General features: G+C 40.2%; 1 protein-coding gene across 1 annotated transcript in view; it reads left to right on the top strand.

Moving 5' to 3' along the window:
* The window catches only part of igdcc4 (immunoglobulin superfamily, DCC subclass, member 4), a 71,870-nt gene that overhangs the window by 17,726 nt on the left and 37,776 nt on the right, over positions 1-16,368 (top strand). Inside the window, exon 2 of the mRNA XM_084720193.1 lies at positions 10,043-10,357. Coding sequence (XP_084576319.1) covers positions 10,043-10,357 — 315 coding nt within the window. The remainder of the gene's footprint in view (positions 1-10,042; positions 10,358-16,368) is intronic.

Below are 16,368 nucleotides of genomic sequence, written 5' to 3'. Positions count from 1 at the left end.
AGAGAGATGCATAAAACGGTTTTCTGTCACAGAAAAAACAAAAGTGCAGCCCTGCTGGTCTGTGTAATCTCAGTCAACTCTCCACTGCCCAGAATCAGACCACAATCTTTGATTCATTGCATCAGCTTTCTGACAGTGAGAGTGAGTGTGTGTGTTTGTGGCTAAGATGACTGGGTGTGAGAAGAACCCCGCTGTATCGTCATGGGAGGAAACACAGCTGGAACGGTTAACACCTGACACGGCAGCTGTTCAGACTGCGGAGTGACTCACTTTGGGTTCAGTGAAATGTTCAGCCCTCTGCAGGCCTATGTAGCATTGCTTAACAAGTGAACAGAGAGTTTTAATTTGCCATCAGAGCAATTTAGAACTGATAAAGAGGGTTGAATGTGCAGCGTGTTTCAGACTCCTGACGGTGCCTTGGTCTTTTGACAGAGAAAACCCAATGCCTAAGGCTACATTTTTAACATAGAAAACCAGAGTTGAAGCCTACTAGATAAAAGCCTCAATATTTAGACAGTACTGAGTTTCTTCTGTCAGTGAGACTTGCTGTTTCTGGTCATTATGCAGGCATTTCAACCTGCATACCGAAACCTGAGAACCCCCACATCCCTGCAGGGTTTATCGCTAGCTGCCTCTGATCAGATTATCAGAACTGTGGCTTCAAAATATCGATTTAGTTTTTGGCCACAAGCACGTGTAAGTGACTGGGCTATTGTGCTTTTTCTATCTTGTTGCAATCAATGTAAGGTAATTGAATTAGCAAACAAATCCAGCTGAAGCAGCAGGCGAGCACTAGCTTGAGCTTGATTTGAGGTTTGGTTTGTGGTATCTAGACCTACCACACACACACACACACACACACACACACACACACACACACACACACACACACACACACACATATAGACATACACACAGACAGGAGTTTTCCTGCTGGAAAGTACCCAGTGCTATCAATCAGACCATCTGTCCCTGTCCACTCAGCCTGTGTTTAGATTTCAGTGCACAGTGGTTTTTCTGAGACAAGTACTACCTACATGTACCATACAATACAACATCATTCGGGACTCATAGCAATTATCCACTGCCGCCGTGTCAATTTAGCAGGAGGTACATGGCAATCTGGTTATCACTGCTTTTGAGTGCTTTAGTGGCCCCTCTTCACAAAAGCGTCTATAATCACATTTCACTGCTCTCTTTCAGTTGAGTCTCAAGGCTGCCCTAATCTTATCTGCACTGTTCAGTCCTCTATTTCATTCTGTAATTCTGGGTCTCTTTCTTTGTCTTGTATCTTCTGTCTCAGATTCTTACCTTGCATTCTCCACATTTTGAAGTGTGTGACTTCTTTCGCTCTTGGCAGTCGTTCATGAAACCCTATAGTATTCACATACCAGTTTTTAGTCATGGTAGTGGTACAGTTCTGTAGTTTTATAGATGGCAAACATGGTGTTTTGGTTGGTCCACCACTTTAGTTTTGACTGAAATGTCTGAACAGTTATTGGATGGATTACTTTTGTACTTTCAAGATCCACAGAGGATTAACCCTACTGACTTAAGTTATTCCCTGGTAATCCCTTGACTTTTCCTTTAGAGCTACCATGAGGCTGACAGTTTTGGTTTTTGTGAAATATGTTGACAACTATTGGATGGATTGTCATGAAATTAGGTACAGAAACCCATGTTCCTCTCAGGATGGATTGTTACAGCTCTCTCTCTCTCTCTCTCTCTCTCTCTCTCTCTCTCTCTCTCTCTCTCTCTCTCATATCATTTCATCCTGCAGCAGCATCAGGTCAAACTTTTAATTTGAGAAATACTTCCATTTATAACTTCAAAGATGAATCAATTATTTTTTCGACTTTGAAATTAATCATCAGCTATTTCTGATGATTGATTAATCGTAAGCTGAATATCTTTGGGTCATGGACAAAACAAGACATTTGAGGACATCACCTTGGGCTTTGGGAAACAGTAATCAACATTTTTTCACCATAGTCTGACATTTTATGGACCAAACAAAAAAGATTAATTGAGTATATAATTGAAAGATTAATCAATAATGAAAATGATTATTGCAATTATTATGATAATTGCAGCGCTACTTTGATTTATGACTAAATAGTCCACCTGCAAAACTAATTCCTATCAACCTCAGCTGTAGACCTACTTTGTGTTTGATTTGCTAAAGTTAGCATGCTAAACACACTAAACCAAGATGGAGAATATGGTTAACATCATATCTGCTAAACACCAGCATGTTAGCGTTGTCATTCAGAGCATGTTAGCATGCCCATATTTACATACAGCTCAAAGCACTGTTGCACTATACACACAGCCTCACAGAGCTGCTGTGTCAGCAGGCTATATTTGTTCACTATGTTTTGGTTGAAATAACTAATTCTGACCATTGTATGTGACTAACAATATTTAATTTTAGGATTTAAAATATGAGCGCTGAGCCCTTGGTATTTCATTTATAAAAAACTGGATGGGTCTGAATCAGAGAACCAGTTAGCCAATCATTGCGACTCTGTAAAAACAAAGGTGTCTTTCTTACTTCTGAGTCAGACATAGCTAACAGGGTAGAACAGACGTTACTTTGCTAGTTTGTTAAAACAGCTGACAACCTTGATGTTTGGCTGCAAGCCCGTCAAAATATTTGGTGTGTTGTTTTGGGGGAGGAGCTTAACAGAGTGATATGAGTTATGGGATAGCTGAAAGAGAGGAGCAAGGTTGTGTATTGTGTGTGTTCAAATTGCCTGCAGCTGCTTTAAATGTCATCTTTTGTTTTTGATATAAAAATATTTAAAAAATAACTGAGACATTTTGATTCACAAATAATCTACAAAGCTACATGGCTTTGATAGAAATGTATGAGTGGGGAATGAATATAACTGCACTGATAAATGAAACTGTTGTGAAATGTGTCTTGGAATTGTAGAAGAAGCAGTTCGGCAAAAACTCTAAAAAGCAGCGGCAAACAACACAATAGGTAATAATGGGACGTCATCATCAGTTTAAGAGAAAGTTCAGTTCATAACATGAAGCACCAGTTTTTGGACTCTTTTTTTAGCTGAGCCTCTTTGTGTTTATCTCTAGTTCCTGAAAGGCCTGAGGTATTGTATAGCTTCACTTTAGAGACTGTGGAAACCTGAGCTGTGGCCTCCGGGTCATGGGGTGTCCAGTCTCTGTTGACAGCGAGCTGGGCCGGGTGAAATATTCGCTGTGTTGGGTCACTCTCCTCCTCCTACTCCTCCCCTTTCTCCTTCTGTTCTCCCAAACATGTAGTGAATAGGTGATCCATTAACAGAAATGGACTTGTGGAATAAGTGTTGATGGTATCGAGAGCGCTGCCCTCCTAACTTCTCCATTTCTCCTGGCTTTTCTCTGATTTTCAAGTATGCTTCTTTGTCCGTGTGTGTTTTGTCTGTCTCTTTGTCTGTCTCTCTTTTTTTGTGTATTTCATTGTGAATAGGACTACAGATCAGTCTGAAGTCTGTCTCCATTTCTCCATGTGATATGTAGTAGTAGTATGGAGGTACATTTAATTTCACAAAATCTTGTGATCATACCACCAATGTATTTTTACTTTTTCACAAATTACCAGTATTGGCATTATTGTAAAGCTATTGAGAATCCAAATAAGGAGTCTAAATTGTTGCTTATCCTCTAAAGGGTATCATTTAAGTTTGATATTTACTACTTTGTTCCTTTTTTTCTGTTTTTGATTGTCTCCTGTTGTCTGTCGGCCTTTTTTCATCCCCTCTCCTCTTTTGTAAACCGCTGCCCTCTCTCTACTTAGAGTAAGCTATGAACCGCTTGGCGCAGTGCCATCATCACAATCCATTCACTACAGCTCAGTGAGATTGCACAGCCGCTACTATATCCCAGAGTGCACCCCGTCCTTCCTCGCAGCTCCCATTTGTACAGTAAAACGGCAAAATGGCCACTTCACAGATCCCCCCTCTTCACCGCATTGTGTCCTCGTGAGACACTGACAGTTACTGTGTGGGTGTGCATGCGTCTGTGTGTGTGATGTAATGGGTTTGTGTGTACATGTTATCTTGTGAATATGTGTGTAAATGTGTGTGTGGATGGCCACAAATCTAGGGCATTTAGAGGTTTCTGGTGCGAATGTGTGTGTGGATATCAAGTGTTTTATTCCCAGATGAAATAGCCACTACTTGAAGTGTGTGATATGCTTACGTTGCCGACTTTTGTAGAGGAGAGTAGGTCATTCTGGTCCTCAGTTCTGAAAATGTTACAGTGACTTTTCTAGGTTGGGTATGTGTACTTTCACCCAATAAATTTTACTCAGGTTAATATGTCTAAACCTTACTAAAAGGAAATGGAAACACTATATTTGATGGGGTGCACATGAGACTGTCATTACACTGTCATAACCATGTCATGACACCTATCATGAACATGAAGGAGTCTTTATGAATGTATAAGACTGCCATTAAGTGTCATTCAATCAATTATGTTTACTGTTAAGGAAAAGCTGACATTGTTCGAGATGTCTTCGTTATGACAACGTGACAACTTGACAATGACATTAACCCAGACAAAAACGTCTTTTTCATGACAATTTGACATTCACCAAGACAGCATAACCTTTTGATGTCTTTGTCCTGCCAGCCTGACATTATCAGACTTACAGAGACTGTTTAGCTTTAGGTTATAACATTACATTAAACTGTCACATCTGGTTGGTTTTTACACTGGCTGTCATGAAACCATTAGAGTGTTATTAATATTTTCCTTGACCTTTACTAAAGTAGTACCATTTGAACTTGCTAAAGTAGGCTAACAGCTGTCTGCTGTTTTCTGTAGCTGGCATTAGTTAGTTAGCTTGGTTTGCCGTGGAGCTAGCCACTTAATTAGCTGACTTAGTCACAGGGAACCAGGAACCAAACCCAGCAACAAAACCATAGCAGTACTGTATTCCCTGTTGTCAAACTGACCATCGTCTGGTCTTATGATAACCAGTGTCCAAACCAACCACATTTGACAACGTAATGTAATGTTATAACCTAAAGTTAAACTGTTCATTTAAGACTGACGATGTCAAGCTGTAATGACAAAGATACTGATAGGTTATGTTGTTTTGGTCAATGTCAAGTTGTCATAACAAAGACATCATTGGCTTGATTAATGTCAAGTTGTCATAACAAAGACATCTCAAAAAATACCAGCTTTCATTAAAGGTGACAGTATTGAACAAATAACACTTAATGGCAACAGTCATAAACACATAAACAAAGACTCCTTCATGTTTATGACAGGTATCATGACAGGGTTATAACAGTGTAATTACACCTTGCATTTTCTGCTTATTTTTCCCTCTTTCTATGTGTTCCTCATTGCACCTCTGCTCCAGTTCTGTGAGGTGTAATGGCTTCCATATCTAATGCAGAATGAACCCCACCTCTCGCCAAGTGAAACCATTGGCAGTGAGCTGGGAAATGGCTGCTAACGTTTTAATGACTTAATGAGACCTAATTAGTTGAAATGGGAGAGAGGAGCCATGGAGGTGATCTGAGTCAGTGTGTGTTGGCACGCTCGTATGCAAGTGTTTCTGTTTCGACAAGATTGTGAGCGTGTTTTGGTCTTCTTTATGTGTGTGCCTGTATGTGTCTCTGTTTGTACAGCATGGGGTTTTGGGTGCATGTATGTGCCGGCATGTTTATGCCGTCTCCATGGTGTGTGTGTGTGTGTGTGTGTGTGTGTGTGTGTGTGCCAGAGCGCCGTGCAGCCTTTCTCAGCATTACCCAGCCTCTTCATCAGGAAGTGATGGTGGGGGGTCAGGCCTCATTTAATCAAGGAAAAAATTCCATCTCCCATTAACTTAATTAATCCAACTCTGGAGAAAGAGAAGCAGAAAGAAACCTGCCTCTGTGTATGTGTCTGTGTCTGTGTCTGTCTGTGAACTGTCAACTGAACTACAGAAGTGGAGTTTAAATGATTTTACTTACTAAGGTACAGTAATAAACCCGTGTGTGACACTGTGATGTGAGATAAGGATTTCACCTTTGAGGGCTTTTGCCAAGAAATCTGTCCAAGAGATCCAGAAGAATTTTTACATGTTCGTAATGTAATCTTCAAATTCATTTTTCATTAAATTAAAAGAAAGTTCTAATTAACAAATGTAAACTTTTCATTAAATCTGGTCCAGTTCTAACAGATGGTTAGATGTGTTTTCTGGACTGTGCTTTTATCGGCTGCTTCACCAACAAACTTTGCCACTGACAATCAGATCCACAGTAGCCTTCTATGTAAAAGTCTTACTAAGCATCTAAAAATATTAGAAATTACTTTTAATCCAAATTTGAATTTATGTCATTTAGCTTTTCATGTTTATTTGTACCCGGGTACGAGTAGTCACATGAAAGCTATTTGGCTATTCACAGCTGATCCCCTTGTATTAGCTAAGAGCTATTCAGCTATTAAGAACCATGTCATGCCAGGCTATATAAACCTGGGTGTAAATAGTCACCTTGCTATTTCAACCCAGGTGTAAATAGCATCTGCCTGAGTTTTTGTAGTACTTTTTGAGTGTGATTATGCTTAGACATTTATTATGAAAATTGTGCATTTAATTCACAAATCATTAAAAAAAGTCCATCGCATCAGTTGTCTCACTCAAGTAAGTGTAATAAAACCTTTATGATCCCACTTAATCTGCTTCTTTGAGTGTGAGCCAACTCAATAACAGGGAACTGAAGACGTTCTTTTGCCCCAGACTCTGACAAAAACAGTAATTTTACCTCGCAGAGCACAGGAGTTACTTCTATACTGCTGTCTTGTTCCACAGCAAGTAACATTAGTTTGGATCATAACTAAAACTCCCACAGTAACACAAAATGAACAAACTGAACAACTGAGGCAGCGGTAGTTCTGCAACTCTTGCGTTCTGTGAGGAAGTCTGGTGAATTTGAAGAGAACATAGGAGGCATCTTCAGTTCCCCATCGAAAAGGGCTGAAAATATCCTTATTATAGCGTGCACTTAAACTGAAAAGGGTCTTTTTAGCTGGTCCTTTTTTAGGTGGCTAAAATATGATTTGTTAGTGCCCCTGTCCACAGCAGTACATTGTTTAGCTTCTATGCTGGTCCTCCTGAGGGATATGTCAATCAAACACACAAATGCATTTGAAAATTGCGTTGTTTTTTGGATGCTTATTGAGGCACTTTAACATAAATAAATTTAAATAAATAAGTACATTTTTACTATTTCAAGCCAGATTCCCAGATGCCTTAGTTTGAACACTTTTAGAAATATCAATTAAGTCCTCATGTTTTGCTCACATCCTAAGAAACATGTCAACTAAGGTAGCTGACCGTGAGTGATCTGCCTACATGGGGCCGGTGGTGAGCCACCATTCTACATATGTAGGCAAGTCGCTTGCTAGTTGGCTACTTTCATATGTTTCTCAGGTGGTATTACAGTTTTACTGTATTGTGTGTTAATGAAATGATGCATTTTGAATGCAAGAAAATCAGAATGTCATGATTTTAATCATATGCTTGCAAGTAATTTGATCATGATCAAACCCAGCAGTAAATCCACACAGTACTTTTAGAATCAGACTGTAGAGGTCGGGCACAAGTGATGCTTTAATATAAGGCTGTATCAAACTTATTCCAAACTGTGAGAGTTTAAGAAGACTTTGTCAATAGCCCAAACATCTCTGCTTTCACTGTTAGTGTAAATGTTTTGAATCCTGCCACTGTAGTAATGGCAGCTGCACTTGAGAACACAACACAAATGAACTGCTTTACAGAGGAGGTCAGACGAAACAAACATAAAGGCTTTCAAAGCAATAGGTGCTGAAAGGCTGAAGGTTACAGACACAACATAGACAAGAGAGGACGAAGTACCAACAGTGATATAATGAATGTATACAGTATATAGGGGTGTGTGTTGAGTGTAGTGTGTGCTTTATTTTCCTCAAGGAGAAAGGTGTTTTTCATTATGTATTGACATCATGTGTGCTTGTCTGTTTCCTGAAAACTGAAATGTTTTAATACGAAGATGCTCAAGATAAGTGATTCACCATTTGCTGTGCAGTACCAGACAGAAGGCACATTTTGAAATGTTTCATTGTAATTGCCACTTACTGTACTTAAGTGTCTGACCTTAGCTCTTTGATTTTCACTTATGTCTTAGTAACATAGAGGGATAAAAAAAGCTGTCACACCAATATATGAGCACTAAGAGAAGTAAATTTAATACGTTGCATCATGGCACTTTTGCAGCTATGGCTGTCATGATATCAAATTTTAACTACACAGTTATCATAGCCAAAAGAATTCATAATAACAATATTATTGCAGTCTTTATAGAAAATTTGAAAATAATATTTATTATGCTATCAGTCAAACTAATCTTTAACTTTGATTTTTGTGCATTTTGTCTCTTTTTTGTTAAATGAATTACACTCAAAACACAAGTGTAGGGAGGTGGAGAAAGTCTGTAAAGTCTGCAACCTAAATGCTAAAAACAGCAAATTAGTACATAGGTCGCTACAAATGTAAACAAGCTGACAGCTGTTACCTTTTCTTTTTGCGGTGACTGAGCTATTTTAATGCCAGGTCTCATCTCCGGACAACACGCAAATGTTCGACCAAAACAAGTTCCCCTCTGACACCATTTGGCAGAATACCAAAATTACAACAGTACTCAGCCATCATATTTTTCCGCACCCTCTAGAGGCAGCTGGCATAGATGTGTATTATTAACACAATTTCAATATTTCATCAAGTATCACGGTTATCATCAATACTAGTATACTGCAACACCTGAAGTTTGCTCTGTTATGTTGTAGGAAGTGTAACTTTATTGTCCACAAGAAAACCATTTTCTCTCACATAGATTACTAAACATATTTTAATGTACAATCTAAGTAGACACACACACACACACACACACACACACACACACACACACACACACACACACACATTAAAAACATTAACAATAGATCATGAATAGGGTAGTGCAGTGTTGAGCTACAATTGACCCTTTCTTCTTCATGTTATTTCTTCCATTTCTAAAGCTATCCAAGCCTCCTCATAAAAGATATTTAACTGCCGACATGTCAGTCAAGATTTGAAGTCTTCATTTCGTTTTTTTTATCTCCCATCTCGCTCTCGATCTTTCCTCTTTTCTTCTTCAATTATTCTCATTTCTCCCAAGATCATCTGTTATTTTTTTGTCACCCTTTTCTCCCTCCATCTTGTTCTTCACAGAACTGAGTTGAAACTGTGTTTCACAGCACATACTGTTGTAAAAATAGAGAGAAAAACGCAGACATGATGCCAACTGTGTATGTGAGATACAGGAACACAAAGATAGAAAGAAACGTGGATGTAATACCCTATATATTCTTGTTATATTTAGTACTGTAAACTTTAAAAAGAGTTAAAAAATAAAGATGAAATTTTGGCATGATAAATCTTCTTTGGCTGCAGTTTATGGAGCTACTCACTTCACACCAGCTCATCAGCCTCTCACTCCAGGACTTCCCCTCTCTCTCTCACTGACTTTAATGTCCTGCTGCTGACATACAAATCCCTCCATGGCGCTGCACCCATTTAATTTTGAGAGCTCCTCCTCCTTCTTTTCCTCCGGCCTCCTCTATGTCCCCAAAACACCCTGCCTCTGGAATCCGCCACCCCTATCCATCTGTGCTGCCAACGCTATTGATTCTATTGAAGTTGTGCTATAAAATGACAAATTGCCAAAAGGCTGAAATTAATAAGGTAGACAAAAATAGCCAAAAATGACAAATGACACAGGTGTATGAATAATTGCACCAATGATAAAGAAAAGTGCAAAATTTAATTGATAGCTGCGGTATAATAGTGTTTACAGAGCAATAAAAAGTCTCTGCAGGGTTGCTGCAAGGCTCTGTATATATTGTGCACAAGTTAGACTTTCAAATGCAGAAGACAGTGAAAGTTTAGGGACATAAACTTGAATCTAGGCTGCTGCAGGTGCAGAGCATGGTTAACAAACTTTTCTTTCCTTGTCTCCCACAGAAAAGCCTGTTTCGGTGGAGCTGAGCTGTGGGGCTGGGCCCAGCCATGTAGTGTTGGAGCCAGGTTCGCCCCTCTTGCTGGACTGCAACCTCGGGGCCAGTGATGCACCTTTCAATGTCACCTGGCTTCAGGATGGCCAGCCTCTGCCTCTGGAGGGGGCTGACTTCCTGCAGTATTTGGCCAACGGATCCCTCCTCCTGCTGCCCACCTCCAAGGATGGACACCCTCCACAGGATGTGGAAGGGGGCTACAGCTGCGTGAGTGCCAGCGCCCTTGGAGCCCTGACCAGCCGGACTGTAAATGTTCTCCTAGCAAGTAAGTGTCCAGTAGACAAATTCTGCAAGCCCTGCAGAGGTCTTGCTTGACTCCAAAGTGTGGTGTTTATTTGGAGTCATGAAATGTGCTAAAATCACTGTAAATCAAGGTTTGTACGCTGCAGGCGTAGGGCCTCAGGTTAGCTGGAAGCTCAAAATTTTGTATAGGCGGTTTTGGAAGCGGTTTATTCTGTCTTCCTGTAGCCCTGATAGACTGGCCAGGTATGTCGCACCTTTCACACAATGCATGCTGGGATAGGCTTCAGTCAGTACAGAAAATTCATGGGTAGATGGATGAAGTGATCAAGTGACAGAACAGTGTCAACTCTGCAGTAGATGGAGTAGAGCTGAGACAGTTAGCAGAATAATCGATTAGTTTTTCAACAGAAAAATAATCCCCAACAATTGTGATGGATGCATAATTTTTTTTTTCATTTTTTACCTACAATGCCCAAAATGTACTGGTTCTAGCCTCTCAGATATGAATGTTTGCTGGTTTTTGTTGCCTTCTGTGATTGTGATGTAAATTGCATTTCTTTCGATTTTGAAAAGTGTTAATTAGACTAATTAACCTTTCTCATTATGAGAATTTTGAGGTGAGTGTCATTTTTCTTAAATCATTGACAAAACTTGTGACTAGAAAACAATTGGACATATTTTTGACATATTATTTGTAATATGTCACCTTTTCCACCTTTTTGTGTTGCCTATCACAATATTGGCCAGAACAGTATCAACTTTGCAATAGACGGAGTGATAATAGAGCAGAGGTCACCAATCTTGAACTACCAACTACATTGAAATGGAAGTTATTTTTTAAACATTTTCATTTGAATTTATCACTGTTGTAGGGCTAATATTCTCCAACTGTTAAAGGTTTTGCAATTATTTTTTTAATCATTTGTCAAAGAAAATGTGCATCAAAGCCTCTAAGGCCCTCTTAATTTTTCTGGTGGCTTGTCTTGAGTCTCCCTTGGCGTACAATGGATGCCAAATGGAAAAAAGAGAAGGTCTCAGAGGGAAATATAGTAGTTTCAGTAGTTTAGGTTCAAGAATGATTTTCCTTGTTGATGTTTTTTGGCCAGAAATGGCTCTTTAGAGAGGTTGCAGACTCATATAATTGATTTATCTTTTTTCTTTACATGAAAATAGCCAGAATTTACTGGCTCCAGCTTCTCCGATGTGGATATTTGCTGGTATTTGTTGTCTTCTGTGATAGTTGCATATCTTTGGTTTTTTGCCTCTTGGAGATGTCACCTTTGGCTAATGTCTGGACATTTTTCACTATTTTCTGACAGTTTATTGAAAGTCATTTTCACTGTTAAAGCTCCAAAGGTTCCTTAGGTTAGATTGAAGCACAAAACAACGATGCGGGATAAGAGAGGAGGTAGCTAATGTTAAGAAGGCAATTCTACAGCCTGAAAAAATGGCACAGATCTTGTGTGTTTGTCTCAGTTAAGACAGTCAGAATATTTGAAACTGCTGGAGGAGGAAGGTTGCTGCATCACTGCTATAATGTAAAGAATATTGGTTTGATTCATTCACCTATTTAAAGCAGTCGGTTGGGCGTACAGGCACACACACATACACACAGAGAGAGCAATGCGATTTGTCAGATTTGTCCAGGGAATTTCCTTGCATGGATGGAGATGAACTTGGTTCCCCTCCGCCTCAGAAAGGAGACTTATCCTCTGGTGGAGCGCTAACAAGTGTCCTGGGAACAGGTACACTCTTAAACAACAGTCTGTTAAAAGGCACCGAGTACAGGAGAAAGAGTGGGTGGAAATGAAAGACATGAAGAGGAAGATACATGTGTGAGGGATGAGAGCACAGGCCGTAGCTATTTAATCGCCCCTCCAAGGAGGCCGCTTTTCTCTCGCACTCTTAAGTGGTAGTCTTTATTTAGTCATTAGCTTTGTGTAAAATGAGACAGTATCCTTTGTGGATGCCCCTGCTTTTGTCAGCTGTCACATGCCTATTTATGAGGACCTCTTGTTTGAGGGACAATAAGGAGTAAAGGGGAGGGAGTGGGGAAGTCGGATGAATGGTGGGAAGGCGGAAAAGGCTGAAGAGAGTTTGTGGCGATGGTGAAAGGAAAGGCTTCAGAGACCATTAAGAGTGACCTTCAGTTTGTGTGTGCGTGCATGTACGTGTGTGTGTGCGGTTTCTGAATTAAATCAGCGGCGAGAGGGTATGAGATAGATGCGACCGGCGTGCAGGAGGTCTGAGGCGAACTGCCTCGACGTTGACATTGAGCGGACATTCTCATTTCCTACTGCGTCTTCACCAGCGCAAATGGGACCGAAGAGAGAATGTAGCAGAGATCACATCTGTGAAAACACATTACGAAACCCACCTGCTCCAGTTTCCCTGTCGCAGTGTATGATGCATGTGGCCTTGTCTAAAAGCGTGTGAATGTGTCGGAGAGGGAGACAGACAGTGAAAGAGACCTGCTCTCTCTTTAGAGGCAGAAAATGTAAATTGGTCTACAGTATTTCGGGCTCTAACTCACGCTTCCCTCGGCAGAATGCCAGAGGCGGTGAACAGTGTGCACATTTCCCAAATACATCCACAGGTAAATGATGATGCTGGAGGAAGAAGCAGCTTTTAATGTTAATTAGACCAATTAACCTTTCTCATTATGAGACATGCTGAGGTGAATGTCAATATTTCCTGATTCCGACCAGCTTTAGCTGATATTCATGAGTGTGCTCTCTCTTCCATACAAACAACCTGCTTAGAGTTTATAAGTTTTTTGGTCCTTACTTACATAGAACATTGTAGAACAGTACAGTTTCTTTTCTATTTCAGTCTTTACAGATGTTGTCTTTTTCTGGATTTGGGTATAAAAAGTGTGGCCAGACGTGGTCAGGGATTGTTGCTGGAAGCTGCCTCTTGTTCTGGGTGTTTTCCATCATTGTTGTATCATTTTGTGTTTTTCTTCGAGGCAGCTAGCAGGTATAGAGGTGCTCCTCATGTGCTCCCTCCCTCACACTCAATACCCGCATTTAGAGCAGACTACTTGTAACAAACAAGTAGTAAATGTAATGAAGTAAAAAGCAAATTACTGGCTCAAAAATATACTCAAGCAAAGAGTAGAAGTACAGTTTAAAAAAAAAGAACATTAACATTGTTCCTTAAAAATCAAACTGCTTTTTTTACTTGTACTTGTGAGTTACTTGTAACACATTATTACCCACCTTTGTTAATATATTTTTAATATTAACACATGCAAACTTAATCAGTTTCTCAAAAATTATATATGCACCTCATGCTCATAAACAGATCAAACTGGGACAAGGAGAATCATTTTTCAAGATGCAAAATGCTAGTTCATGTAAATACAAGAAAATGTCAGTGCAAAAACTGTTTTTATTAAAGGAAAAAGTACCACAGATTTATCATAAATGTCTTTTGTCAGTGTTGCTGTATGGCAGGTCAGTTTTGCATGCATGTGAGAACAAACAGAATTGAGCTCTTTTATAAAGTTTAAAGGGCAGCATACTGTAAATAGGAAATAAAAAAAATCATATTGCACATATTTTCCAGTATAAATATCTGTTGAAGCCAGGGGCATGCTTGATGGGTTTTCACACTGTTAGTCAGCCTGAAAGCAGGGTAGCAAAGAGGTCACGGGTGGAATTATCTGCTTGCACAAGGGGAGGGGAAAAACGCTGCAATCTGATAGCTGTGGGGCCAAAGAGTGGGGCATAGATAGAGGGACGGACAAAGACAGAGTTAGAGTTGGGGTAAAGTCAAGGGCAACAGAGAGAGAAGAATGAGAGACAAATGAGAAGGAGCAAAGAAAGTCAAGACGCAGACTTTTTATGACGCATATTGGGTTACACACTTTACATAGAGCAGTGCCCATGTGGCTGCCTGAAAATGTTTCTTGAAACCTAGAAAGAGCTTGTTGCTAGGAAACAATTGGACATATTTTTGACCCTGTTGCTTGATATGTCACCTTTCACTTGTCTGAAAAGTTGCCCAGTGTATCATCACAATCGCGGGCCAAACAGTGTTAACTTCGTAACGTCTGAGTGTATGTTCGGCGCGGTGCCGACCGGAACCGCCGTGGAATTTCCTTGCAGGGGACACTCATGGAATCCTGGGAAAAAGACTAATATGATTATGCTTTGACGGGGTGGAGGTGGAAGCTCAGCCAGTCGCCATTGTTCCATCACAGCATGGGTGAAGTGTCTTCTCCGAACCCCCGCCTCCGCCACTGCTTGCTAATGTGCACTCTCGCTGATCAGCTGTTGTTCCCCACTCACATACAGACCCCCTCCTCTCCACATAGATGCACACTGTGATCCACTCCAAGCAGTCCATGTACAAGCATCAAGGTACACACTAGAGTAAACACTGAGGTACAAATAGCTGCACTCAAGTTTACACACACACACACACACACACACACACACACACACACACACACACACACACACACACACACATGCAGTGAGTCTGACGCCCTGTCAGCCACTCTCTCTGGCAGTGTTACAGGTGGTGTGTTTACATGAGGGCATCATGCTGTGTAATGGCTGGAAGTGGCAGGGGTTAATCATCAACTCCTCCTGCAAAGCTGGCTATGCACCAGTCATAGCAAGATTTTTTTTTTTCGAAATGAATCACATGCTTTCTGCTACTATGGCCAAGCAAGTGTTAGCCTCTGTGTGCTCATTGAGAAACTTTGTTCCTTCAGCTCAGTAGGAAAACACAGATGGCCGGTTTGTTGCCATGACTAACAGTTGGCGTGATAGGGGTTAGGGTAATCTCAGCTAGTCCACCCTGTGTCTCCGCAAGTTTACAGTGGTTTGGAGGAAAAGTCCAGAAAATTGCAATATGAATTTGGGAATGTTGAGGCAGCTGTGTGATTGGCTGCAAGCGTGAAGACACAAACTGTTGAAAACGGCTCCTTAAGTTGGGAAGCTTAAGTGTCAGGCCTATGTAATCAGTCCTCCCTTCCATAGTTTTGTTTGTTTAAAGTCAGATGACATCCTACTGTCCCTCCACTCTTCTGCAGCTTTTTAGCCAATCTAGCAGCGGCTGTATGATTGGCAGTGTTGGTCTACTTGCCAGTCAAATAGTTAGTCATCCACTTCGGTCCTGACTCAGATATGGTATAGACATTCTTAAGGATGGGTATCATTGGAATTATTTGAAACTGATATAGATACTGATATTGGATATCAATATGGGACTTATCAATACTACTATCTATAATTTGATGCAAAGAATTAAGACACATCATCAAAGTATGTGAAAAGATTCAACAGTCTTTCAAATGGGGTAACTGGTAACTTGTGTTAGAGGTTGTGGTGATCCGTAAGCAATAGGTAGGCAAAGTTCCTGCAGCATTCATCTGAATGCTGCTGGTTTACACATCGTCGACCTCTGGGTGGCAGCGTTGAGCAACTGGCTCGATCTACATCTGATACTAAATACAGCAGAGTGAGATGTGTTGATAGTTGGAAGAGTTTAGCGCATTAGCTGCTAGAATGGAGTCATGAAACCCGTGAAGTCACTATAAACAACATGTTTTGAGAGGAGAACGAACAGAATCTCAGAGTTAAAGAACCTGATCAACAACAATCAGAGGACGATGATAAACTATCTGAGGAGAACATAGTGACAGTGTAACTCAGTCTCACACTGAGACCAGGTGATCTTTATAGAGTTGAGCTGTGCTGGAGAAAGTATTCACATCCTTTACTTCAGTAAAAACACTAATACCACACTGTGAAAATACTCCACTACAAGTAAAGGTCCTGCATTTAAAACCTTAAAAAAGTATGTAAACCTTAAAACATTATCAGCTGTTATCAGTATTAAAAGTAAAAGTAACCACTGTGCAGTAAAATATTCCTTGTCAGTAACTAGTAACTGTACCTGTCAGGTAAATGTAGTGGAGTAAAAAAAGTTAAGTACAGCTATAAAGTAATATAATATGGATGTAGTTCAAAATTGGACTTAAAGTACTTGAGTAAATGTACTTAGTTACATTCCCCC

Source organism: Lutjanus erythropterus, chromosome 1, assembly GCF_056507025.1.
Source record: "Lutjanus erythropterus isolate fLutEry1 chromosome 1, fLutEry1.hap2, whole genome shotgun sequence".
Taxonomy (NCBI): Eukaryota; Metazoa; Chordata; class Actinopteri; order Lutjaniformes; family Lutjanidae; genus Lutjanus; species Lutjanus erythropterus.
Note: the sequence above shows the minus strand (reverse complement) of the source record. Positions and strands in the feature narration are given on the sequence as shown.